This window comes from Kogia breviceps, chromosome 9 (assembly GCF_026419965.1).
Source record: "Kogia breviceps isolate mKogBre1 chromosome 9, mKogBre1 haplotype 1, whole genome shotgun sequence".
NCBI classification, from domain to species: domain Eukaryota; kingdom Metazoa; phylum Chordata; class Mammalia; order Artiodactyla; family Physeteridae; genus Kogia; species Kogia breviceps.
The window spans coordinates 93,696,078-93,722,039 of NC_081318.1; the positions used below are offsets into that span (position 1 = coordinate 93,696,078).

At 37.6% G+C, this 25,962-nt stretch overlaps 1 protein-coding gene across 1 annotated transcript in view; it reads right to left on the bottom strand.

The window, feature by feature from the left end:
• FBXL13 (F-box and leucine rich repeat protein 13) overlaps positions 1-25,962 on the bottom strand; it is a 123,200-nt gene that overhangs the window by 86,636 nt on the left and 10,602 nt on the right. Inside the window, 7 exon segments of the mRNA XM_059074540.2 lie at positions 7,948-8,115; positions 9,800-9,909; positions 11,071-11,225; positions 11,949-12,016; positions 19,050-19,085; positions 19,087-19,141; positions 20,087-20,190. Of these exon segments, the coding sequence (XP_058930523.1) occupies positions 7,948-8,115; positions 9,800-9,909; positions 11,071-11,225; positions 11,949-12,016; positions 19,050-19,085; positions 19,087-19,141; positions 20,087-20,190 (696 nt within the window).

Below are 25,962 nucleotides of genomic sequence, written 5' to 3' on the forward strand. Positions count from 1 at the left end.
CTAAAATTAAATTTCTCTTCCCCCCCCCCCGCCCACACCACAGCTCACTCTCCCAACATTGCAGCACATCAAAAGTACAACTGGCCTCACATTCACTGAGATTTAAAAGGTTAAAGTTCCCAAATGGTAGGGAAGTTGAAAACATCCTTATCATGATTGCAAATCAATACTGACATAAACAAGTGGTGTTTGAAAATCTGTGATCGCCAAGATCTAGTGAGAGTATGGAGAAAAGAGAAGGGGTCAAGGTCAATATCCACAGGTGGTGTGAGGAAGCTGGGGGAGGGGGAAGAGCAAGAAACCTAACGTAAGGACAAAGAAATAATTCCCAGAGAAAACGACTAGGACGTGTCATGCCATAGAACCACCCCCCTCCAAAAAAAGAGCATTTCAAAAAAGAAGCATAATCAAATGCTACTCAAAGAACAGGGAAGAAGTGAGCATAAGCTATTGGATTTGATGAGTAAGAAATTCCTGGGAATGAGACCAAGTTTGTGGCGGTGGGGCTAAAAGGGGAAAAATCATTTCCCATTCATTTATTCAACCAACATTTATTGAGCATCTAGGGGTTATGAATTCAAAGCATGTAAGCCACTGTCCCTGTCCTCAAGGCACTTACAGTCCAAGAGGAAAACAGAAAGTAGACAGTTATAACAGACAGTAAGAAATACTTCAGGGGCTCTGGGAACACATATGAGGAGTAACTAACCAAGACTAAGGGAGAGAACAGAAGATCAAAGGTAGCCTTTCTGGAAAAGATGACATCTGAGCTGTGCCTAGACAGGAGTGAGCCAGTCAAAGAAGAGAAGGGGACCCTATACAGAAAGGGCATAATGGCTGGAGAGAGTGTCTTATACTTGAGCAGTAGACTAGGTAACTCAGTATGGCTAGAGCCAAAGATTCCTGTGGAGAAATGGTGGAGAATGAAGCTGAAAGGTAATGAGGGGGACAGAAAGGGCTTTGTGGGCAATGTTAGAGCCGATGGGGAGTCAAGGAGAGATTTTAAGCAGGAAAGTAACATGAATAAATGTGACTTTAGAAAGACATCTCTGGTGGGCAAATGAAAAATGAGTTGGAAGGTCAAGGTCAAGAATAGATGCTGGAAGACCCAACTAAGGGTTGGGTCTTTAGATATAGATATAGATATATAAATATATCTAGATACCGATATATATCACATTTTCTTTTATCCATTCTTCTGTCAATGGATACTCAGGTTGTTTCCATGTCTTGGCTAATTGTAAATAATGCTGCAGTGAACATGGGGCATCTTTTTGAGTTAAGTGTTTTTGTTCCCTTCAGATAAATACCCAGAAGTGGAATTGCTGAATCATATGGTAGTTCTGTTTTTAATTTTTTGAGGAACCTCGATGTTTTTCATAGTGGCCGCAACAATTTACATCCCCACCTTTGCTTTTGTTGTTCCTTTTAGTAAAGGTGTTCATCTTTTACCCTGATATATTTTCTTCATAGTGTTTAATTCTATATGACATGTCCTTGAGTATTTGTTTCCTTGTTTGCTATCTGATTCTTCACCCTAAAATATAAGCCCCTTGAGAGCAAGGTATTTGTCTAATCCACCACTATTTCCCCAATACCTAAAGCAAAGCCGTGTACATTGTAGGCGTTCAACATAGTTATTAAATAAATAAAATAAAATCTTTATTGAGTACCTGCTTGCGCCATCCTCTTAGGTGCTGAAGATAAAGAAATGTAAAAAATCAATAAACAGAAATTTCAATTAAATAGATTTGGGAGACCAGAAAGGAGAGCTCTTACACCTGCAAGGATAGCAGAGCCCAACAGGAACTCCTCTTCTTTCCATGGCAAAGACTCAGGCAGTGAGAAGCCATGAGATCTTTGTTTATTTACTTAGCCCTCCCAACTTCCTTTTCCTTCTTATAAAAGCGCTCTCCTTCCCTTGCCACTGGGGGACTTGCGCATGACTCATAATGGTTACAGACCTCCAATTGCAATTCTCTTTTGCTCCTGAATAAACACATCTTTGCTGGAGAATTGCCTGACGGTATATTTGTTTTAGGTCAACAGAAGTAATCAAAACATGTAATTCCAAAACCCCCAAAGCATACAATTCAGTGGGAGAGACAGACAAAAAAACAAGAACACTATTAAACAATAATAGTTATGTACAATGAGAAGTGCTATGAAGGAAAAGAACAGGCTTTAGAGCAAGGATTGATTTTAGATTGAGTAATCAGGAGAGGCCTTTCCAATGGGGAGCATTCTGAGACGTAAACAGAGACCTAGTCAAACTAACAGCAGATGGAGAAGAGTTCCCTATGGGATATGAGCACGGGCAAAGCCCTCTGTAGGATTTTCTGCATTCACTTCTTACATCATCCTCTACAGGGATGCTTGTTTTCGTCCCAGATTCATAGATGTTTAAAGCTGGAAGTGATCCTAGAAGCTATCTAGCCCACCCTCATTTTACAGAAGAAACTACGAATACATACGTACTTTTTTGCTGGGAATTTTCAAAGTCTTTAAACTGAGGGTAAGAGAACTCAGATGCCCTGTGGGAGGTCAGCAAGCTGACAGAGCCAGCAGGGCTACATTTAGAATCCAGTCTTCCTGACTTTCTCTTCAGTGGCTTTCTGTCATTCAGCCATCTAAATTCAATACATTAAAAATAGTAACTTCTACTGAGAAATTACGTATGCTGGGCATTGTTCTAAGCACTTTGTGTGTATTAACTCATTTAATCCTCACAATAGCAAGTGCAGGAGATGTTATTATTATCCTTTCATTACAAATGAGACAGCTTAGAAACAAAAAATTAAGCAAGATGCCCAAGGTCATGCAGCTAGTGATGGAATCAGCTATCCAGACTCCAGAGCATACTCTCAATTTCCATGTAGCTGCCTCTTTCTGTGCTGTAGTTTTTCATCTTACAAATGATGTATCATTTTGCAAGGGTGGTTCCTGCTAAAATTAATGTAGCATCTTCTACAATTTAAAAGTCATGAAAACTTTATATCAAAATCATTTGTAAACTTCTTAACTTAGTTAGCGTTACTGATTAGGGCTGAAGTGATGAAAGCCAGGTGTATGGGCACAGCAATCTTATACCCAAAATAAACTGATCCTAAAGCAATTTTTAGATGTTGGGCTTCATCTGCTTTTTCACCCACACCACAGATTGAGCCAACACACACATAGTTCTTTGATGGAGCAGTGTGGTTTTGGAAATTCCCTTATGTGAAGTTCACACAGTACAGGCCTAAGAAACTTGGAACCACTCTGCTTTAGTGAATTGAGGTCATACTGACCTCTGAGGTTATCAAAACATAAACTCAAAAAGTCATTGAGACTACTCTTTTGTTTTAGAATTCCAAGTAATTTAATCTAACAGGCCTGAACCATCTGGTTTCTCTCCTGCAACATGGCACAAGTTTTAACCTTTTTCCAGGGATTTTTTTCCCCAAGTGAGATGAGTCATCAACACTATAAAATCTGAAGGTGATTTTACAAGTCTTTGCAAGTCCACACACTATTATCTTTTACAAACAAACAAAAAGTTACAGTTGTTTAAAATGAAAGACAGCCCTAAGATACTACTTATATTATTAAACTAATCAAGCACTTTTTCATTTTAGGACAACTGCATTACTTGACTAGATTATTTAGACTTTCCAAATTCATCCACATAAGGGTTTTCTCTGTATTGCTTGTCAAACTACACACATACAAAAAAAAAAAAAACAAACCAACGTTGCATTTTCATGGAAAATGATCTTTGCCAAACCTCCCAACTAGCTCTGAGTTTGACTGATAGTGTATGAGCTCTACCATCTAACAAAGCAGCCTTTCCTAATGGGTAAATGATACTAAGGAAAATGATAGTGAAACAGAACCTGACTTGTTTTCATGAGTTGATGCAACTGAATCTAAAAAGCAAGCCTACAGTTTTCCAAGTTAGGTTCATATTGTATCGCAATAATTGAAACTGATTGCTGTTTTCAATTATTCCTTCAAAACATTAGTCAGTCTAAATATACAAATCTCTATTTTGAAAACTAACACTTCCAAAAACTTTAAAGTTTAGATCCAACTCACATTACATTTTTATGTTTTGTTTCTTAAGTCCCTGAGAATTCATTGACCAGAGAAGTCACCAAATTAAATGCCATTGTAAAACTATGATTTAAAAAATTAATTCTGCAAATCTATTGCATTAATAAGCTAAATAAACCCAACTGTTTAAGACAGGAGTGTTAGAATCATTAATTTCCAATTTTATAATATTATATAAATTCACTCTTTTATTACCTGTACATTTTAATGGATATTCTTGACAATTTATTTGATTGGGAAAAATTTGAGACTATCTCCAAAAATAATTCTGTGCTTTAGTGTCATGTCAAGATTGAGTAATTTTTAAAAGTTACTCTTGGGGCTTCCCTGGTGGCGCAGTGGTTGAGAGTCCGCCTGCCAATGCAGGGGACGCGGGTTCTCGCCCCAGTCCGGGAAGATCCCACATGCCGCGGAGCGGCTGGGCCCGTGAGCCGTGGCCGCTGCGCCTGCGTGTCCGGAGCCTGTGCTCCGCAACGGGAGAGGCCACGACAGTGAGAGGCCCGCGTACCACAAAAAAAAAAAAAAAAAAAAAAAAAAAAAAAAGTTACTCTTGTATTTTTTTAAGGGTCGTACAACTAAGCAGATGTATTGAATATAATGGTTCTTTTTTTTTAACATCTTTATTGGAGTATAATTGCTTTACAATGGTGTGTTAGTTTCTGCTTTATAACAAAGTGAATCAGCTATACATATACATATATCCCCAAATCTCCTCTCTCTTGCATCTCCCTCCCATCCTCCCTATCCCACCTCTCTAGGTGGTCGCAAAGAACCCAGCTGATCTCCCTGTGCTATGCAGCTGCTGCCCACTAGCTATATATTTTGAATATAATGGTTCTTAATTATTGTTTTTTCACAATTATTTTACTCATATGTACACATATTTTAAATGATTATTTTACATATATCAATATAATTACATATATATGTGTGTGTATATATTCTATTTCTTTAGAATTCTCCAAGAGGAAAAACCAGAGTGATATAGAGGCTATAATTTTACCCAAGTAGTCAGGAAAACCAGATTCTGGTCTCAGTTTTGTAGTTGTCTGGCTTTGGGGATGTCATTTAATTTCTCAGATCCTCAGCTGTCCCTCCTGAAAAAGGTAATAGCTCAGCACAAAAATCTCTATGTTCTTTTCTAGATCATGCTATGGTTTGAGCACTCTGGAAGACTCTATAAATCTGATCCCAAAAGGGCTCAATATCATTCCACAGAGAGATGGGGGTGGGAATTAGGGTGGAAGGAGGGACAGGAAGGCTGATCATAACCCATGACATGATATCATAAAGAAATATTTAAAATGCAAAAACTGGCAATGATTTTCATTGTCCTGGGCAAAATCCCCAGTAATTCTACATGTTTCCCATATCCTGATATGAGATTTTTCCAAACATCAATTAATTCAACATAAACTTGTCTCTGTAAGTTTAGAGTTTTGTCCGGTTAATGAGAATGCAGAAGTCTTAAAAATCAAGGGCCAAGAGGGTTGAAACTGCCCAAGGTCGTATTGTTAGTGAGTAGCTAAGGCAAGATATGAACCTAGTTCTCCTGAGCCCTATGCCTGGACTTTTAATCATTATATTATCAAACCAAAAGACTTCTTATGAGAAAGCATGCAAGTTCATAGCTCATCATAACTGTTGAAGTTTCCATGTACAAGTTTCTGTTAGGGCCCAGATCACATTATAAAATGGTTTATTGGCTCTGGGTTCTGTGGTTCTTTATTAGTTGGCATTTTTAGTTTCTCTGAACTGGAAGACAGAAGAGTATTAAACCAGAGTTCCTCTGGTTCCTCTCACCCAATCCCCGACTCAAAGTCCCCTCCCGCGCATAGCAATCTTGCAGTTAGACCTGGCCTAGTGACAAAGTTCTAACCTAAAGCACATCACTGATATTCTTGACTGTGGGGTCTTGGGGAAACTTTGGCTTTCCTAATAAACAAAGGTAGAGAACCATTTGCCTTCTACCACTGTGATTTTCCCCCTTCTCCTGGCCTGGTGAATGAATATGAGGCTGGAAGAGGAGTAGCCATATTGGAACCATGAGACAATAAGCAAGAGGATACTAAGGACTGTGGAGTGAAAAGATAGAAAATTTCCACTTTCACTGGCATTATGGAGGACCAGCACTGGATTGCCTTCCTCTGGACTTTGTGTTATAGGAAAAAAATAAGACTTATTTCTTTAAGCCCCACTATCAGTCAGGTTTTACTGTATTGGTAGGTGAAGGCAGTATAAGCTGATACCTTAGAGAATTACTAGACCCAGAATGTTGTGCATAAAATAGCTACTTTGAAGCACACTGAAGCGTTTGCATCCAGTCAGCTTCTGAGACTAGGGACTTACATGTTTTTATGCTCTCTTTAAGTCATCTGTATGGAGGCCCATAAAAAGAAAGGCTGTGTTCTTGAGACCTAAAGATCTTTCAGAACCTTACCGCTTTTCTCTTCTGTTTCAATCAGCACTGGGATTATTTTTCAGTTATTGAAAGCTTACCTTTTATGTCTATTCATCAATAATTGTTTAGAGATTTGACTGTCACAAGCACAAGAAACAGCCTGAGGAAAACTTTGATGTTTTTATTCTAGATCTGCACCATCTTTCTTAACCTTGAATTGGAGCAGCACAGTATAATTTCTTAAATGACATATTCATTCACTTGATAAATATTTTAAAATATTCTGTATGCTTGTAAATCAGGGGACACAATGTGAATGAGACATACTCCTAGACATCCAGGAATAATCTAGTATGTGTATACCATTGAGTGCCTTGACTAACAGGCAACAAAACCATGTTGAGAAACTGTCTTGTATTTGAAGTTCATTATGCAGCTTTCTGTCGACTATTCCTCATTGACTCAAAACTGATATTAATAATGGCCTGAAAATAGCTTTCATCACTACCCATGGCAGAAATTAGAGAAAAAATCTCAAATACATTCTAGGCAAAGGGTGAATATTACCAGTATAAAAAGAGCTATTATGAAGTATAAGAAAATTATAAGAATTCCAATTTAAAAACAAGCAAGAGATGAGCAGGCAATTTATAAAGAGGAAACAGTGGACAAAAATGTCCTCATCCTAACTCTATGCCATACATAAAGTGCAAGATTAGATATAAATATAGTTATAGATATCTTGTTTCCCAAAATAACTTGAGCTCAAGTCTCTACATTTAGAAGGATGGATTTAATATATGGAAGTTTATAATGTAAATCTGCCATCAACCAGAATAAGATGATCTTTTACAACTCGTCCACCATTTATCAGGTAGTCCCACAAAGTAGAAATTGCTTATTTATCAAAATAGGAAAGAATATAACCAGTAGTTGGAATTATGGCTTATATTTCAGAGATCAATTCAATGAGTTGTAAGCTATAGATACATGATTCTTGTTGTTATGAACTCATGATCTATGGAAGAAAGATGATAGGCATAAATATTTTAACTAACTGAAAGGTGCAATATGACAAGCCCCATTTATATTCTGGAGTGTAGGTATAACATTAAGATTAAAAGATTAGGGATTAGAGATGTAAAGCTAAGCATTGGGTTATCTAAAATCTGTTGTACCTTAAATGACAATATATGCTTGAAGGAGGAAGGAAAGAAAGACATTCCTTTCATTCTTATTTACTATAGCTTTAATTTTTCCATTTTTGATTGTTATAACAATTTACAGCCATCCAAACTGATGACTTCCAAAAAGTGAAATAGCCCAAAGCTAGTTGTAAAAAATATTTTTCTTCAAAATGTGGCTTCCATCATTCATGCAAGGTTCATAAAACCACTCTTTAAACAAACATTGTGAAAATAACTAGTTAGGACATATGAATTCATACGAACCTGTAATACTGGTCTTTTGGGTAACTGTGAAACGTCAAATTCAGGAATCTCATCTACAAGAAAGACTTCAGACACATTTTATTCAGGAGAAATGTATTCTTCTTTAGAATTTACTCTGAATTTTAACTTGCTTCTCCACTTTTTAAATTGAGGTTCATGCTTCAACATCTGCCATGAAAATAATTTACAAATTCCATGGAACTCTTGTAAGGATTAAATGAGATGATACATGTAAAACACAATGCTTGATACAATCATAGCACCAATTAAACATTATTTATTATCATCGTTATCATTATATAAATTATCATTGTCCACAGCATGTGTAATAATGTGTAGTCTCTGAATCGCCATTATAGATCATTTCCACCAGTTGTCATACAACATTGGCATAGGCAGTCACCTTGAAGATGTGGTCCAGCCTTCTCTTTTAGAGATGAGGAAGCTGAATCCCAGAGAGTCAAGGTTCTGGTAATGCCAGAAGTGGTATGTGGGGCATGGAAGGGTGAGGGTTAGCATGGAGCTATAGAAGGAGAGTTAGGAGAATATTATTATCATATATATTAATATATATCAACTACTACAAAACATTATGCTCAGTGTATGGGGATGGTAAAGAGAACAATACTGCCTGCTCTCAGGGATATTCAGTTTAAGGGGATGTAAAAGGGGCAGCTTGGTCATGCACAGTTACCTTTTCACCATTAGACAATCAATGACCAGGCTAGGGGCCAGGTCAAAACATTAGATTAGTACAAAAAGTGGTGGAAAACACAGAATGACCAGACTAAAACAGTGGCAATGTTGAAAATGTACTCCACAAAAGGCAGGTGCTAGAGGACATCTGGTTAGAACACCAGTTCAATACCAGGGGATGATAAACTTCTAGAGAGCAAGAATGATCAATGCTTTATGCATCTCAGTCTCTTCCGCAGACTCTAGCACTGTTTCAAGTATTATGTGAGTAATAAATCTTTTCTTACTCTCTTGGTACATACATAGTATCGTCAGTGTCAATATCTGAAACAATCTGGGGTGAGAGGCATTGATCTTCCCCTCCACCCGGCAACCATAAAACAGGGGGTTTAATTTCTTCCTATTTTTCTCTTTCCCATTTATCCCAACTTTGTATTTCAAAGAATATTAATAAAACATCACCTACTAAATAATGTAACTACAAAAAATTCCAGCATGTTTCTATGTCTGTTCCTAGTAGTTACTGTGAATATTCTAAAACAACATTAAATGATAATATACTGTACTGATAGCTAAAGCAAACTAGAGATACTTTTAAGTTTGGAGGAGTTTGCTTGGATACTCTGTTTTGATTGATTTAATTCCTAATGTGTGTCCCAGTTAAGAATGATCCTTTAAATTTAGCAATTTAGTAGTTTAAAAAATAATTTAGTATTAAGATTATAATTTATTAAATTGAATGTTGAAAAACAATAAATAGCAGTTTAATCTTATCTAGAAAAGAATAAATTTAGTCTTTACCATTTATTTCTGTTATAATCATATCAAACAGTTTCTCTTCCACTTTAGACATCTATATCCACCTAAACACTTGCTTAAACAAAAAATCTTGGTGTCTTTATCAATAAATGTAAACAAAATGTTAAAAAGATTTTTCCTTGACGTTCATAGTTCAAATGAAACAACAAAAATTTTTAGGAAGTATTTTGGGTAGCTGAAGTGACATTTAAATTACTAAGTTAAAAGAACAAGGACCCCATTAAAAGTATATAATATTCAGGACTTTAGTGTTTTCCACAGAGCATTATTATCTGAGGCAACATCAATGTAACAGCAAAATTCAGTTTCTAAAAAAATTGTTTCCAATATGCCATACCAGCTCATCTTCTCTCTTTTTATACTTATGTCTTGCTTTATCCCTCCATTTAGTTAGGATAATGATCAGCTTGTAGCAATAGAACATCTGTTGTACCCGCAGTAGTGTATCTGAAGAAAGTGCATTAAATTACTGTATATAGTTAAAGCTGCTCTCAAAAAACAAAGTGTTTTATATTCTATCATGTTTATAATATGAACCAATGTTGCATCTGATAGTTTTTTATTTTAGTTACATATGAAATTACTTTTGACAGTAGTAGATAGTACTCCTGAGACTTTATTAATCTGTAAACATCACCTTTGCCCTTATAAATTAAGATATAATAGATGCAATAAAATGTCAAATTATATATCATTTCTTTTTTAACAAATCTGTTCTTTATAAAACCAGAACTTCCAAATTTATTCATAGAAATACAATCATGAGGTAGTATTCTGATTTACTTAAATACCCTATGATTAAATAGATTGTTCCATATATATATATATATATATATATATATTTATTTATTTATTTATTTTTATTTATATTTATATTTTTTTAACCAGGGGTCCAAAGCTCAAACATAGGGGCCAGGCTGGGAAGGAGGATGATTAAGGCAGGCCTTGGAGACACCACTCTTAGATAATTGTTTCCTCTCATAAATAGAGACCCACTACCCTTATGTTAAAACCATCAGAGGGTCCACTCTGAGGTACCAACAGGAGCCAACCAAGAGGAAATGATTCTCTGATTTACAGCAGCCATAAACAAATCAGTATCTAGTGAACTGGATAAAATCTCTATTCTTGCTCCTAAGAGCACATACATGCACTGTCCACTCATTACAACTAGCAAAGGTTTAAGTAAAACAAACTTATTTTTCTTTAAGTTTTCTCAGGTATTCATTAAATGAAATATCTATAAAGAATGAAGAGCTCTTTACAAAAAATAGTCAGTTTTGATATCTATCTATCTACCTATATCTCTACTATCTATTATGTTAAAAAGTTAATAGTAGATCCCTATTTATATTGAAATTTGTATATATAAATCACACAAATACATATAGAATTTTATTTTAAATATGCCTGTTTTCTATTACACTAAAACCCTTTGAGACATATCTCATTAAATATTTTAAATTAGTGGCTTTACATTTCATGACAATCCTCTAGACATAAAAATAATAAAAAATTATTTGGTACAAGTTATGTTTAGCTGTTAAGTTTGTTGAAACTTTGGGTACATGAAAACAAAATACCAATTGTTACTATGTAAGGATTTACCTTTAAGTCGTTCTTTTCGACCTTTCACATAAGACTGCCAATGACGAAATACACATTTTTTAAGTCTGAAATTGTCATATTCTATTGATATTTCCAGTTTTTCAGCCAGAAGGTCATCTTCATTTGTAGGAGGTATTGCTATCTCTCTCCATGTGCTGTAAGCAGAAAATACAGAAACATAATATTTTGATGTTACAGCAATACATTAGTAAATAAATTGAGAGAGAGAAGAAGAAATACACTGGGCTTCCTTTACCTCATCAAATACCACAGCATGAAAGAAATTGTTATTTTTATTGTTTTATTTACAGCCAGTCCTTGCATTTCCTTTAAACTTGCACTTCCCTTGTCTACATTTCTAAAGCCCAGAAAGCTCTGAAATCCAACAGTTTGTTGTTTTTTTTTCATAACCTATCTAAGGGCAAAGCTAGACCTGACCGAAACTATTTTTGCATCAAAACCTCTCTGAGGGCTTCCCTGGTGGCGCAGTGGTTGAGAATCCGCCTGCCAATGCAGGGGACACGGGTTCGTGCCCCGGTCCGGGAAGATCCCACATGCCGTGGAGCAACTAAGCCCATGTGACACAACTACTGAGCCCACGCACCCTAGAGCCCGTGCTCCACAACAAGAGAAGCCACCGCAATGAGAAGCACATGCACTGCAGCGAACTAGAGAAAGCTGCAACTAGAGAAAGCCCGCCCGCAGCAACGAAGACCCAATGCAGCCAAAAATAAACACATTAATTAATTAATTTATTAAAAAGGCTTAAACAGGTAAAATCAACACAACTGGCCAAAAGTGAGCTGTTCTTCACATGGAGAATGTCAAGAATAAGAATACAAAGAGGAAGAAATAGTGTATAAAAATCATGTTCTTACTAAAAGTGGGTCTTCAGTAAACGTCCAGTATGAAAAGTACATGCTTTTATCATTAATTCTGGAGTCACCTAAAATAAAGAAGGAAATGAAATAACAAGCATTAGAAATAAATGGAACGCACAGGCTACCTCTGGAAGATGTACTAGAGAATGAGAGCGATGGTTGCATTTGGGAAGTAGAATAAGTCAGTAGGGAGGCAGGAACAAACTAGAAGAACTATATACCATTTATATATTCTGGAATTTTATTGTGTATGCCTATTACCCAATTTTTTAAGTTAAAATCACAGCTTAAAATTTTCCCATTATGTTGCACTTACTTTAAAACATTTTCAGGTAAGTACTATGGCATTATTATTATCAAGTATATTGATAGGAAATATTGATAGTTGTTGGTTGGCTGGTCACTATTAAGCTGAATGATTTTGCCTTCTCAAGGGTAGAAAATGAGGGAGGGATAAATTGGGAGATTGGGATTGACATATACACACTACTATATATAAAACAGGTAACTAATAAGGACCTACTGTACAGCACAGGGAACTCTACTCAATACTCTGTAATGGTCTATATGGGAAAAGAATCTGAAAAAGAGTGGATATATGTATATGTATAACTAATCCACTTTACTGTACACGTGAAACTAACACAACATTGTAAATCAACTATACTCCAATAAAAAATTTTTAATAAAAATAAATAAAATTAGGGGATGAGCCCAAACTCAAAAAAAAAAAAAAAAGAGTAGAAAATGAGATTCTCTGTTAAAAAAAATACAAAGATGCCTCACTTGCCAAGCAGGAATAGGAAAACTATATAAATTAAAAGTCTAAACTGTGGAATATGCTGAAAGAGATGCAGATATCACTTGCAGTTATTCACAATAACACACATTAATGTGGGAATGGCTCACTGAGGATTGCTGAAATCATCTGTACGTTCTTTAAAGAGTAAAGACAGTATTATATTAACAGCAGGTTAACATAATATAGGTATCTTTACTCCACCTCAATTGGACATCAAAGCTCTTAGGAAGGCAACAGCAGCAGCACTAAGCCTCCACCTTCAGATGGCTTCACAGGTTTGGGACAGAGACACTTGGATTTCTTGAATTCACACAGGACAGCTTTGAGATTCCCAGAAGCAATTGGTTGGAATTTTAAGGAGAAACCAACCTCCTGTGTTACGAAGATAGGGGCTGGAAGCAGTGAAATTTGGGATACTACTATCAACACTGTTACTATCCCAGGATGGTGAGACCTGGGGAAATTTTGTAATAAATGAAAAGATAATGAAATACCATTACAAATCATTAATGCTAACTTACAAACAGATACCGAATTTATGGCTCTTTAATGTCAATAGTAATTGGTCCCATTACTTTTCTGGTTTTTTTTTTTTTTTGGCTGTGATGGATCTTCATTGCGGAGAGCGGGGGCTATTCTTCGTTGCAGTGCGTGGGCTTCTCATTGCGGTGGCTTCTCTTGTTGTGGAGCACAGGCTCTAGGTGCATGGACTTAGTAGTTGTGGCTCGCAGACTCTAGAGCGCAGGCTCAGTAGTTGTGGTGCATGGGCTTAGTTGCTCCACAGCATGTGGGATCTTCCCGGACCAGAGATCAAACCCGTGTCCCCTGTATTGGCAGGACGATTCTTAACCACTGTGCCACCAGGGAAATCCCCCCATTAATTTTTAACTTTGTAAGATACTCACTTTATTATAAATGAGAAAATGGATGTATTTAAATAATACCTATAGAAAAAAGGTTTTACTTCTATAATATTTGATGTACCTAGTATAGTATAAGTTAATCATTAACTTCAGATTATAATTTTTGGTTTCTGACATATTATAACATAATTTTTCTTCTGGTGGGCAATTCCTCTTTTTGCTCAGTTAATCCTTGAAACAAGAAATTATATATTAATTGTCTTAACATATCTTACCATATTTTAAAGCACCATGCCTTTATTTCATTTGTGAGCTTTATTAATATCCCATATAGTTTCATTCCAGAATAACGCTAGCAAAATAGTATGGAGTTTGCTATAGATTGAATGTTTGTGTTCCCCAAAATTCATCTGCTGAAACCTAATCCCCAGTGTGATGGTATTTGGAGGTGGGACCTTTTAGAGGTGATTAGGTCATGAGGGTGGCGCTCTCATGAATGAGATTAGTGCCTTTAAAAACGACACCCCAGATGGGCTTCCCTGTTGGCTCAGTGGTTAAGAATCTGCCTGCCAATTCAGGGGACACGGGTTCGAGCCCTGGTCTGGGAAGATCCCACATGCCGTGGAGTAATTAAGCTCATGTGCCACTACTACTGAGCCTGCACTCTTGAGCCTGTGCACCACAACTACTGAGCCCACGTGCCACAACTACTGAAGTCCACATGCCTAGAGCCCATGTTCCGCAACAAGAGAAGCCACGGAAATGAGAAGCCCATGCACTGCAATGAAGAGTAGCCCCTGCCCGCCGCAACTAGAGAAAGCCCACGTGCAGCAACGAAGACCCAATGCAGCCAAAAATAAAATAAATAAATAAATAAATAAACAAAAAGAGACCTCAGAGAGTTCCATCTCCCCTTCTGCCATGTAAGAGTATAGCAAGAAGATGGCAGTTTATGAACCAGGAAGCAGGCTCTCAAGACATCAAATCTTCCAGCACCTTTATCTTGGACTTCCCAGCCTCCAGAACTGTGAGAAATAAATTTCTCTTGTTTGTAACCACCCAGTCTATGATATTTTCATTATAGCATCCTGAACAGACTAAGAGTTTATAAATATGTGTTGAATGCATTAATTTAAATCCCTCCCAACTCTGAATTGTTTGTTTTTCATAGGCTATAAAAGCTAATAGTAATAACAACAATAGTAAAAAGAAACCATGTGTTTAATGCAGAAGTGAGCACAGTCTAACATACAGTACCATGGCCTGACATAAGTATTGGATTTTTCATGCTGAGTAGTTTTCTTATTTTTTGACCTTCTGCAAATTATTGACAGACCATTTAATGCTCAAGGAGCTTTTGTGCATGGAGGGAAACACTCACTGCTATTTGTATTTTAGAGCTCTGTTTAATAAACACATAGTTAATTCAGTACAACTTGGAAAAATCAATTTTTCTTAAACGTGTAAATGTTTATTGCAAATTTCATTAGGTAAAGTCCCTGAAACAACATAAACTAAATTAAAAACTTACAGTTATGTTCCTTAGAACTCTCAAATGCCATACACAGCAGACACACATACATAAATGCTATATCATTAGCTATTATTACTTATTTTATATTTAAACTTATCTTAAAGTAAACAATATGAATCCAGTTTGTATCTTCACTATTTCTATACTTCATTATTTTTATTCCTTCCAGATTATAGTAACACTTATTTTGATCCCTCCTCAGGAAACAGTAATCTACCCAATCTCAAAAGACTACTTTTGCAAACCAGTAAGGATATAGGATGTGTTTATCTTGTTTAGGGCACAAGATCTGTCTGCTTCTCCCAAATTATTAAAACCCCAGCCCCTGAGTTCATAAAGTTAAGTTTCCTTTTCATAGTTAAGCTTTGGTTGTTACATCAGTAAGACTTTTTAAGTCCACATCTTTCATTTAGATTTTAGAGTTTTGTTACTCGGTGCTCTCTCTGATAGCATTTTAAAAGTCGTATAAGGGAGTGATCTCTAGGACATATTGAGTGAGAAAAGCAAGAAGCAAAAGGCTATATGTAGTCTGCTACTTCTGTGTAGGAAGTCAAGGGGGAGGGGAATACATGTATTTGCTCATATTTTTTCAAAAAAAACAATGGAGAGATAAACGAAAAGCTACTAAAATTGGTTACCTAGAGAAAGGGATGGAATAGAGTAGATAAAGAGGCAGAAAAGGGAGCAATACTTCTCTGCGAACTCATTTATTGTTTTGATTTTTGCTGTCATGTAATGTTACAAATAATTGAAAAAGCATAATTATATCAAAGAAAAAAAAGATAACCATCGACACACAAAAAAGTATTATTTTAATGAAAATACCATGTAAGATATATATATATCTTAAAAGCAAAAAGAATTGCATAATTTTCTTAAACTGCTTTCCATAGTTCTTTGGTTAGTGGTCTTGAGGTATTGTTATTTCAAAACCATCATTTGGGTGTTGTAGGATGAAACTAATAAGCAATTAGTTAATGTCAGGCAGACCATGGGTGCCTCCTGATGCGATGCATTAGAAGGAACCCAACATCTCCTCTGCATTATTCTTGTCATCAGAGAAAAAGAAGAAAAAAAGAACCTGAATATCGAGTTTGTAGATATAACTGCAAACTTGCAGGAAATACAAGAAACAGAACAAATGAAAGGATTCTAGAGGAAATGAGAATGTGGGACATTTTACATGACAGATGATCTGTTTTCTTCAATAAGGAAGTGGCGTGGGAAAAAAGAAGAAAGGAGAACTATTGCAGATGACAAGAGACATTAGATTCAAAACAACCAAGTGTAGTATGCGGACCCTGTATGGATTTCAACTTAACAGAGCCATATGTGAAAAGGCATTTTCGAGGCAATTTGGAAAACCCAAATATGGACTGAATATGGAGTCTGTATATATCTGAATGTAATCATCACTAGATGATATTCAAGAATTATTGCTCATTTCATTACACTTCATAGACAATTGCACTGTGCTATGTTCTCTAAAAACACCATTTGTTGTCAAAGATGCACACTGAAGTATTAACTGGTAAAGTAATACAATTCCTGGGATTTACTTTCTAATACTCCAGCAAAAATAGGGAGGGGAGAATAATTAACAAGATTGGCAAAATGTTGATTATTGTTTAAGCTGAGTGAAGGGGGATCATTATATATTCTCTCTACTTTTGAGTCATATTTAATTTCTTCTGTAATAAAAAGGTGTTTTTAATGTTACAGATGCCTTTTCTTCTTGTAATTAGTAGGCCCATCTGGAGATTTCATTTCCTAAGAAATGAGAATCAAGTCTGTGAATTTAGTTTCCTCCTTACAATAGTTGATTCTTTAATCTTGGAACACACAGTTAAACTGTCTTTCTGTCTACTGTCATGAGAGCAGTTTCTCTCTTTTTGTTTTTTTTGTAATTGTTTGGCTTACAGTTTCTTGTATTCAATCTTCTCTGTTTGCACAAATAGAAACAAATACATATTTATAAATAGACATGTCCTTGCAGTGGAGGACTTCATAGCGTGAGGCCATAAAAATGACTGCACTCTGAAACCATGCAAAGCAATCTTAATAATCTATGGGGAAAATTACAGTTGTTTGTGATCTGTAAAATATTTTATCAAAACATTAAAAACTCTCTGATTGGCAGTTATAACTGTATGGGAAAGAAAAATGGGGGGGGAGCAAAGCTAATGTTTATTTAGTATACTGTAATTTAAAATATTAGAAACATTGAGGATTAAAGTGTTTTATGTCTTTGTGGGGAAAAAAAAAAACCTTCGTTTTTCTCTGCGGGTGAGAGAGAAATGAATTATCTATCCAGCCTAGGTTGAGCCCTCTAAGCAATCCTAGGCACCTAGAGATTTACAGTTTGCAAAGTCATATCTAGTTTCTGTTTTTTCTAACTTATGAAGTGGGCAGCCTTTCTATGCCTTGGTGAATTGTCATACTCCTTTCTCAATCTGGATCAGCTTCCAATATTTTGTGCTTTTAATGTCTTGAAATATCTCTATGAATTCCTTTTCAAATAAAACTTTAGATTTGAAGTAGGTACAGTGTCTCTTAGAGGTCTGTGCAAACTTTTAAAGATTCTCTATACACTTCTAGCTAGACATTGGACACAATCTGATTGTGTTTTATAAGGTCATTTTCAAAATATTGACAATATTTACCCCTCTAGATCAATTTTTAATAACTTTCGTATCTTATAGCAATGGCTTTCAATCGTTTTTCATGTGACATTATACTCAGTGCAGTACTATTCTAGAGGATAAGGTGTGACGAGGGGAGGACCAAGAATCCCACCCCCCGGGTCTTCTCTCCCCAGCTCCTGAGGTTGCCCCCAAACACCTCCAAGAACACAGTTTGCAGATATCTGCACTCCATAGTGGATCAAAATTCTGTTGTTGATAAAGTCATGAAGACACCCACACACCATGATGCAGATCAACTGTGATCAAACATATGGGTTCTTCCCAGTATATTGGTGCCTCTGAATCATCCCAGGCTTGGCCGGAATATCCCATCCCTCTATTTCTGTCTCTCTGTCGTAGATCACTGATTAGGATCTGGTGTTACTCTCCACCCATCCTTCTAAATGATGCTTCAGATTGTTCCTGGCTCTCAGCACCCACTGTGACCATGGCTTTGGTTCTCCTTTTCAGTGCCTGGCATCACCAGCAACTAGCCCTGCCTGTGCTCACTGAAGACGCCAGCCTGGGATCTAGAGATATAACACATGGCTCCACACACATCTAATTCGTGTTGCCCTTTCTCTCCCCACATGCCTTTTTCTATTTTAGCTTCTCTCAGGTGCACAGTCTTTGTTCTGAAAGTCTCCATATTCTGAATTACTTCCTTCCCCTCTTTACAGGATCAAAACCAGCTGTTGGAGCTGGTTGCTCCTTTCATTAACTTGGTCTGGTTTTTAAGTTAGGTCTCATTAATGTTTCGGTCCTATCTTTGTGAGCATAATTCCCAGGCAGATGGCAGAGAGAATGGAGGGGGTGTGGAATACAGAGGAAGTAGATTAGAACGGAAAGAAACTATCCTCCTTTAAAGCTTTCATAATGCTATTTTTGTCATTATAACGATACAAGAGAGGAGGAGAAGGAGAAAGGGGGAAATTTAGTAGAGAGATTTTGTCAGAAAGAGAAAGAATAACTGCCTGTCCAAATGCTTCTTGGAAATTTGGGGAGGTTTCTATGTGTGTGGCTTTGTGCATATGTGTGTAGGGGCGTGGGGTGGGATGTTTGTACATGTGTATGTGATGTTCTTTCACGTTTCTGAGTGGCCCCAATTTCAAAAACAGTGTGACCTCACAGCTCTCATGAAATCTAAAATCTTTCTGAGAGCTTCCATCCAAACTTAAGATGTATAGTGTAGAATGTTTGATTAATAATACTTACCCGCTGATCATCCAGTCCAAAAAGTTGTTCCACGTTAAGTTTCCGACAGTCTCCGAATTTTGGGGTTCATTGATGGATCAATGCACATATCCCTTTAATAAAATCATAAAATGCAGTCAAAAATTAATTTCATTTCATAGTAATTAGTTCCATAATTAAATCAGTGATTTTAATGGGTGGAGGGGAAGGGAAGGGAAGGAAAAACACTTCCCCTTGGGAGAGGCATGTCAGAATCACCTGGAGGGCTTTTTCAAACTACTCCCCCTCAGGATTCTGCTGTGCTCCCCAAGAAGGCATAACCTCCCTGTCCTCATCCTCAACTTGAAATAAACTGCCCTATGGGCACACGTTGTTGATGAGAGTGTGCTATATTTCTAACTTAAGAACCAGTGGAGAAATTGTTCCTATTGAATTTTGGGGGACTTAAAAGCCTATGGAGGGGGACTTCCCAGATGGACTTCCCAGGTGGCACAGTGGTTAAGAATCCGCCTGTCAATGCAGGGGTCCCAGGTTCGAGCCCTGGTCCAGGAAGACCCCACAGGCCGCGGAGCAGCTAAACCCATGCGCCACAACTACTGAGCCTGCGCTCTAGAGCCTGCGAGCCACAGCTACTGAAGCCCACACGCCTAGAGCCTGTGCTCTGCAACAAGAGAAGCCACCGCAATGAGAAGCCCGCGCACCGCAAGGAAGAATACCCCCTGCTCTCCACAACTAGAGAAAGCCGGCGTGCAGCAACGAAGACCCAACACAGCCAAAAATAAAAAAATAAATAAATTTATTTTAAAAAAAAAAAGACTGAAAACTACTTGGGGTAACTAAATGTCCTAGCTCAATAAACAATCATGATGATTATATATATATATATATATATATATATATATATATATATATATATATATATAAAAGCCTATGGAGGGATTCTTTGACAGTCTTAAGATTGGAAACATTCATTAGCAAGACCTTTTTTGATAGTATACAATGAGTGTTTTACCTTCAAAATAAAACATCTCCCTACCATAAATCAAAACAATACTTACCAGAGAAGACTTTCAAGACCATTTTCCATTACAGCAGTGATCATTTCCTCTAAATACCTCAGGGGATCCTCAGGACATGTAACAAGTAGACCACATAATAGAGCCTGGGAAAATGAAATGGAATCAGTGTTTCTGGATTTGCATGTTCTTACTAAGCAAGAGACTTTCTGTCAGACAATGTCAAATAATGTGACAATTTTTAAACCAAATGTGCTTTGTGGAGCAAAGCAGATACCCCTCTGTATTTATTCAATGTTACCTAGTAACCAGAGCAACATGTAGTTTACCTTTACTCTTAAAAAAAATTCCATTGTAAATGGCGAGTTGTTGCACAGTGTTTTGCATTATGTGAGGAGTGCTTTACAGTCCAATTGAAGAAATAGTTGTGATTACCTTAGATCAATGGTTTCTACCATTTTTAAATATGAGGAACTCCTTTTTAATTGAAGTATAGTTGATTTACAATGTTGTATTAGTTTCTGGTGTACAGAAAAGTGATTCAGATATAGATATAGACATAGATATATTCTTTTTCATTACGGTTTATTATAGGATATTGAATATAATTCCGTGTGGTATACATTAGGACCTTGTTGTTTATCTTTTTTATATATAGTAGTTTGTATCTGCTAATCCCAAACTCCTATTTTATCTTTTCCCACTTCTCCTTTTCCCTTTGATAACCATAAGTTTGTTTTCTGTGTCTGTGAGTCTGTTTCTGTTTTGTAAATAAGTTCATTTGTATATTTTAGATTCCACATATAAGTGATATCACATGGTATTTGTCTTTCTCTTTCTGTCTTACTTCACTTAGTATGATAACCTCTAGGTCCATCATGTTGCTGCAAATGGCATTATTTCATTCTTTTCTTATGGCTGAGTTGTTTTCCATTATATATATATAATGGAAATTGAATCAGTGATTTTAATGGGTAGAGGGGGAGGACCCTCCATATATATATATGTTCCACACACAGCAACGAAGACCCAATGCAGCCAAAAATAAGTAAATAAAGTAAAATAAATTTAAAAAATGTATTTCTGAGAAATATATTGAATACCTCTCCATTGAGACAGAGAAAAAGATTTACAGCACACATCCCACAGAAACCACCTGGAGTGCTTAGACATTTCTCTTTGCCTCTTTGGTTCACTGGTGGGTCTCCTGGTACAGGTGTGGGGATGTGTATGTGTGTATAGCGGTTGAGGCACTCTCTTTGGCCCTTCCTCCACATAGGACCTCCTCTTGCTGGCTTTTTTCCCTACTCCTCTCTGTCATGAACAAAATAATTCCACCTCTGAGTCATGCAGAATTCTTCCCACCTATCTCCATGAGTCAAGTGTCAACAGATCCAGGCCTGGGGGTCCTGGGTTTTAGACTCTCAGCAGTTCTCATAGTGTTCCTCCACCTAAGAGGATAATTCTCCTGACTGAACCTGCACAACACATTTTCCCGTTTGCAGTAGCTCTGTGTCTCCCTCTTAGTGTGCAGCCTGCGGGCTGGGAACCTAGCCCCTAGGGCTATGGCCAAAGGGTAAGACCTCGATGTCTCTCCCTTCTCAGCTCTGCCTCCAATGTAGCCCCACCCCAGCTGCTTACAGTGAGCACTCAGCCATCTGCAGGCTAATTTCCTTCTCCCCCAAACCTAAAGAATATAATGATACAGGAGATCAGTGTTCTCACCAAAGTTGTCAAGCTGGATTTGAATAGTCTTCTGTTACCTAAGGGCTGAAGTTGTCTATTACCCGGAGACTAGACTTCAGACAGCTCCCTAAATAGCCCTGATGAAAAGCGCATCTGCTTTCTAGCCCTTCTGTGTCTCTATCACTAGAGTACTGAGTTTCTCTACTCCCTACTCCACATCCTCCCCTTCATCCTAGTCTGGTACCCAGAGGACATCTACAGCAGAATAACCTGGGGAGTGAACTGGTCTCAGAGGATGAGGTCTAGGAACCTGCATTTTGATTGTCTCCCCAGTTGATTCCTATCACACTGAAGCCTTACTGGAATTCACCTTTAAAGTAAATTACTGAGAAAATTGGGTTCTGATAAATGAATATGAGAAGTTGCTTATTTCTTTATATTTCCAAGCTCCACAGATCAGAAAACTACTTTTCCTGAAAAGTTATCCCACAGAAATCAAATCAGGTTGAAAGGATAAGTCTATGGAATGCTGATAAAGTCATATGGAACTAGCATAGTTCAAATGTTTACTTTTTTTTTTTTTTGCGGTACGCAGGCCTCTCACTGCTGTGGCCTCGCCCGCTGCGGGGCACAGGCTCCGGACGCGCAGGCTCAGTGGCCATGGCTCACGGGCCCAGCCGCTCCGCGGCATGTGGGATCTTCCCGGACCGGGGCACGAACCCGTGTCCCCTGCATCGGCAGGCGGACTCTCAACCACTGCGCCCTCAGGGAAGCCCTAGCTTGGTCTTAATAAGAAGAGACAAAATATGCAAACATGCCCGCAAAATGAATGTTTGACTCTCAAAAACAATGAGTAGGGCTTTATTATTGCTAGCCTTCTTAGTAAAAACTTACATGGTCAAGGACAAAAAAAAGACCATGACTTACTTGGCTTTCTCTGTCTTGTAAATTCACAAAACAATTGTGCAATCCTCCACTTTCTTTGGCTCTGCCTCCCTAATCTCAGTCTAGAATATTTCTCAAATATTCTGAAAAATGTCTGGGTACTGAGGACAAAGAAGGGTTTATCCAAGACAGTTGTTTCTACTCCTTTTCAGTATCACTCATCTTACAAGAAGCAAGATAATGCAGTGAATGGAGTCCTCTGGGTTTAACTCCTGGATCTGTAATTTTCTGGTATGTAACCTCTGACAAGCTACTTCTGTTGTGCTTCTGTTTCCTTAACCATACATGGGATAATAAAGGTATATATGTCATAGGGCTATCATGACAATTAAATGAATTAATATATGTAAAGTACTTTGAATTGTTTTCTAGCACAAATTAAGTACTCAATAGATAATAATGATAGCAAGCCATCATCATTTTTTTAAACCATTCCACTGCTAATTATCACTTCCATTACAGGAAAAGACTTGGAAAAGAGAAAAGAAATTTAAAAATATTCCCTTGTACCATTCAAAGGCCAGTGTAATGACAGAGAAAGAGAGAATTTATACCAAGTCTATTGGAAGAGATTAAGACCAATGCATTTGGTCTCTTGGTTAGGAGAGAGAAATGGTTAGGAGAGAGAAGTTGATAGAACAATAGTTTAAATATAAATAGCAAGGTAGGAACTATATATTAGAACTATGGGTAGATATAAGACACTTGAGAGAGCAAGTCTTGTTTATCTTTTTAGATACTCAGATAAACACAGGAAAAATGCTGATGGCCTAAATAGCAATACAGAAGATAATTGCTTCATGAGGGCAGAGATAAAAGTGATTACCAAATGCTTGTGGGGTCCTCAGCAGTTGGAGAAACTTTCAACTGGTAAGGAGAGGGCAAGGGTCTTCCTCTTGGCAAGAACAAAGCCTCAGGGGCACAGGCCAGTTTGGCTGGAATGGAGCATAAATGTAAAAGGGAAGCAGACAGAGTCACTCTGTGACGACCTCAGAATTCCATACCGGGACCCAGGACTGGATCCTCCTCTAGACACAATAGGTCATTCATGATCAACCCCCTGCAAGATAAATCACATGGCCAAGATCACAGATGGCCATACAACAGAGAGTCGAATCTCAGTGTGTTTCCAAGATCCCTCTAGGGTTGACCTTAACTTTTAGAGGGTATATTCTTGCCTCTGGATTTCACAGATGAGGCAAAGAAGGGCCAAGTGATTCACAGAGCCAGCATGTTTTTAAACTACAAACCTAGGACTCCCCCCTGGCCCATACCATGCACTCAAACAGAATTGTGTGCATGTGTATCTTCCTCCAGAACTTGAGAGGTCTTTTTTCACGTTATCTATTCCAAAATATTTTATTCATATGCCAACCCCCAAACACATTCTTCTTTCAAGTAGACGGTAATCAACATATAGTTTACACCTCGTTTTTTTTTCCAGATGAGATTGCTTTTAAAACTGCAATGTCGGCACCACATAGTTACAGAAAACCCTTTACTTAGGAAGAGGCTTAAGTTTCTAAACATTGTCCAAAGTCCCTTCAACCTCCCTACCCTCCAACCCCCAAAACAAGTCCAAAGTGACATCTCAGAAATGCTCACCATCCTCATCTGTAGTAGAGATGGTGTTGGCATGCCGTAGTTCTAGGAGTGTCTTAATTTTTTTCTGTGGAAGCTAGTAAGTTAAAAATTTGTAATAAAGGGGGTTCTGTGTCTTGTCAACATTTAATAGAGGGTGTCAAATTTTTATTTTAGAAACTCTATAACTAAAAACATATTGAGATTATCGAAAGGGATCAAGTGGATTTAGCCATTAAGGAGGGACCCCAGGGACAGGAAGATGCCCCCCAAGGCCAGAACTTGAGGGGTTTTAAGGCAGACTGGATAGGAGAGGAGACGAGGTCTCTATGAGGTGAGAGCAAGACAATAAATGCAGGATCCTAATACCTGTGGGATTGTGCCTGGCCCAACAGGGAGGTGGTTACCAGCCATGTAATCCCTAGATGAGTAGGTGAATTGTTACTGGAGAAATAATAAGCCTTTGGGTTGTCATATATCTTTGGGTTGTTTAAGTGTACTGTGGGTTTGCCTCTGGAACTGCATCTGTGAACTGGCTGGCTGGGCTAAGGGAACACAGCAAACATAACTGCCCTCAGGGGAAGCCACAACTTTCTAGTCCCAGGGTCCAGCAAAATGAATTAGTGTGACCAGTTCCTTCTCATCTACATAAGCTTGTGGTCTCTTGCTCATATATTTAGTAATTCCTGATTCTTGCATCTCTGGCAAGTATTTGCAGCTATTCGTTTCTTTTTTTTTTTTTTTTTTTTTTTGCGGTATGCGGGCCTCTCACTGTTGTGGCCTCTCCCATTGCGGAGCACAGGCTCCGGACTTGCAGGCCCAGCGGCCATGGCTCACGGGCTTAGTTGCTCCGCGGCATGTGGGATCTTCCCAGACCAGGGCACGAACCCGTGTCTCCTGCATCGGCAGGCGGATTCTCAACCACTGCGCCACCAGGGAAGCCCCGCAGCTATTCGTTTCTAAAATACTTCTGATAGTAGAGTCTATGTGATTTAGAAATAAATATGGTTTTTCAACATACAGATTGGAAACTTAATCATGAAAGAAACACAAAGCATAAAAACTGCATAAGAATTTTTAAAAACATGTATTTATTTATTAATTTCTAAAAATAGAAAACCTTGCATAAAGATCATGGTTTGTAACTTAAATATGCCCTCTGCTGGGCAGATGTAGTTTTGCAAACTCCTTTAATCTTTCCTAGTTGTTAAACCGAAACTTGAGCTAACACTTTCTCACTCACAGATGCAATCTTTATATGTAGGGGCTAAAGAGTTTTGTAGACATTATAGCCTTAATATCTTGCCCATCTTTGGTCCCTATGGGGCAGGCCTTGTTTGTAGACAGTGTGCTGACTTCTGCCTAGTATGTAGAAAATTAAGGGAGAAACAGATTTCTAAATACTTCTGATAACCAACTGTTTGATATTCTACCAATAGGGCTTCATTGTATGGACTCCTAGCTTAGTGATAGCTTTTAAAATACAAATGTCTTTTGGAAGGAATATCTCCAAAGAAGGAGATCCCAGCAGTGGTGGGATGAGTATTTCAGAGTTCTCAGAGAGAGAAACAATGAATATAGTGAGAGTGAAGAATTAGAAGGCAATATTCAGTTTCCCCACAATTGTATCGAGGCGCAGGCTCTCAGTGTCTACATGTAGATAGTATTTTTTTAAACTTTGAATTTCTGAAATATACTTTTGCCAA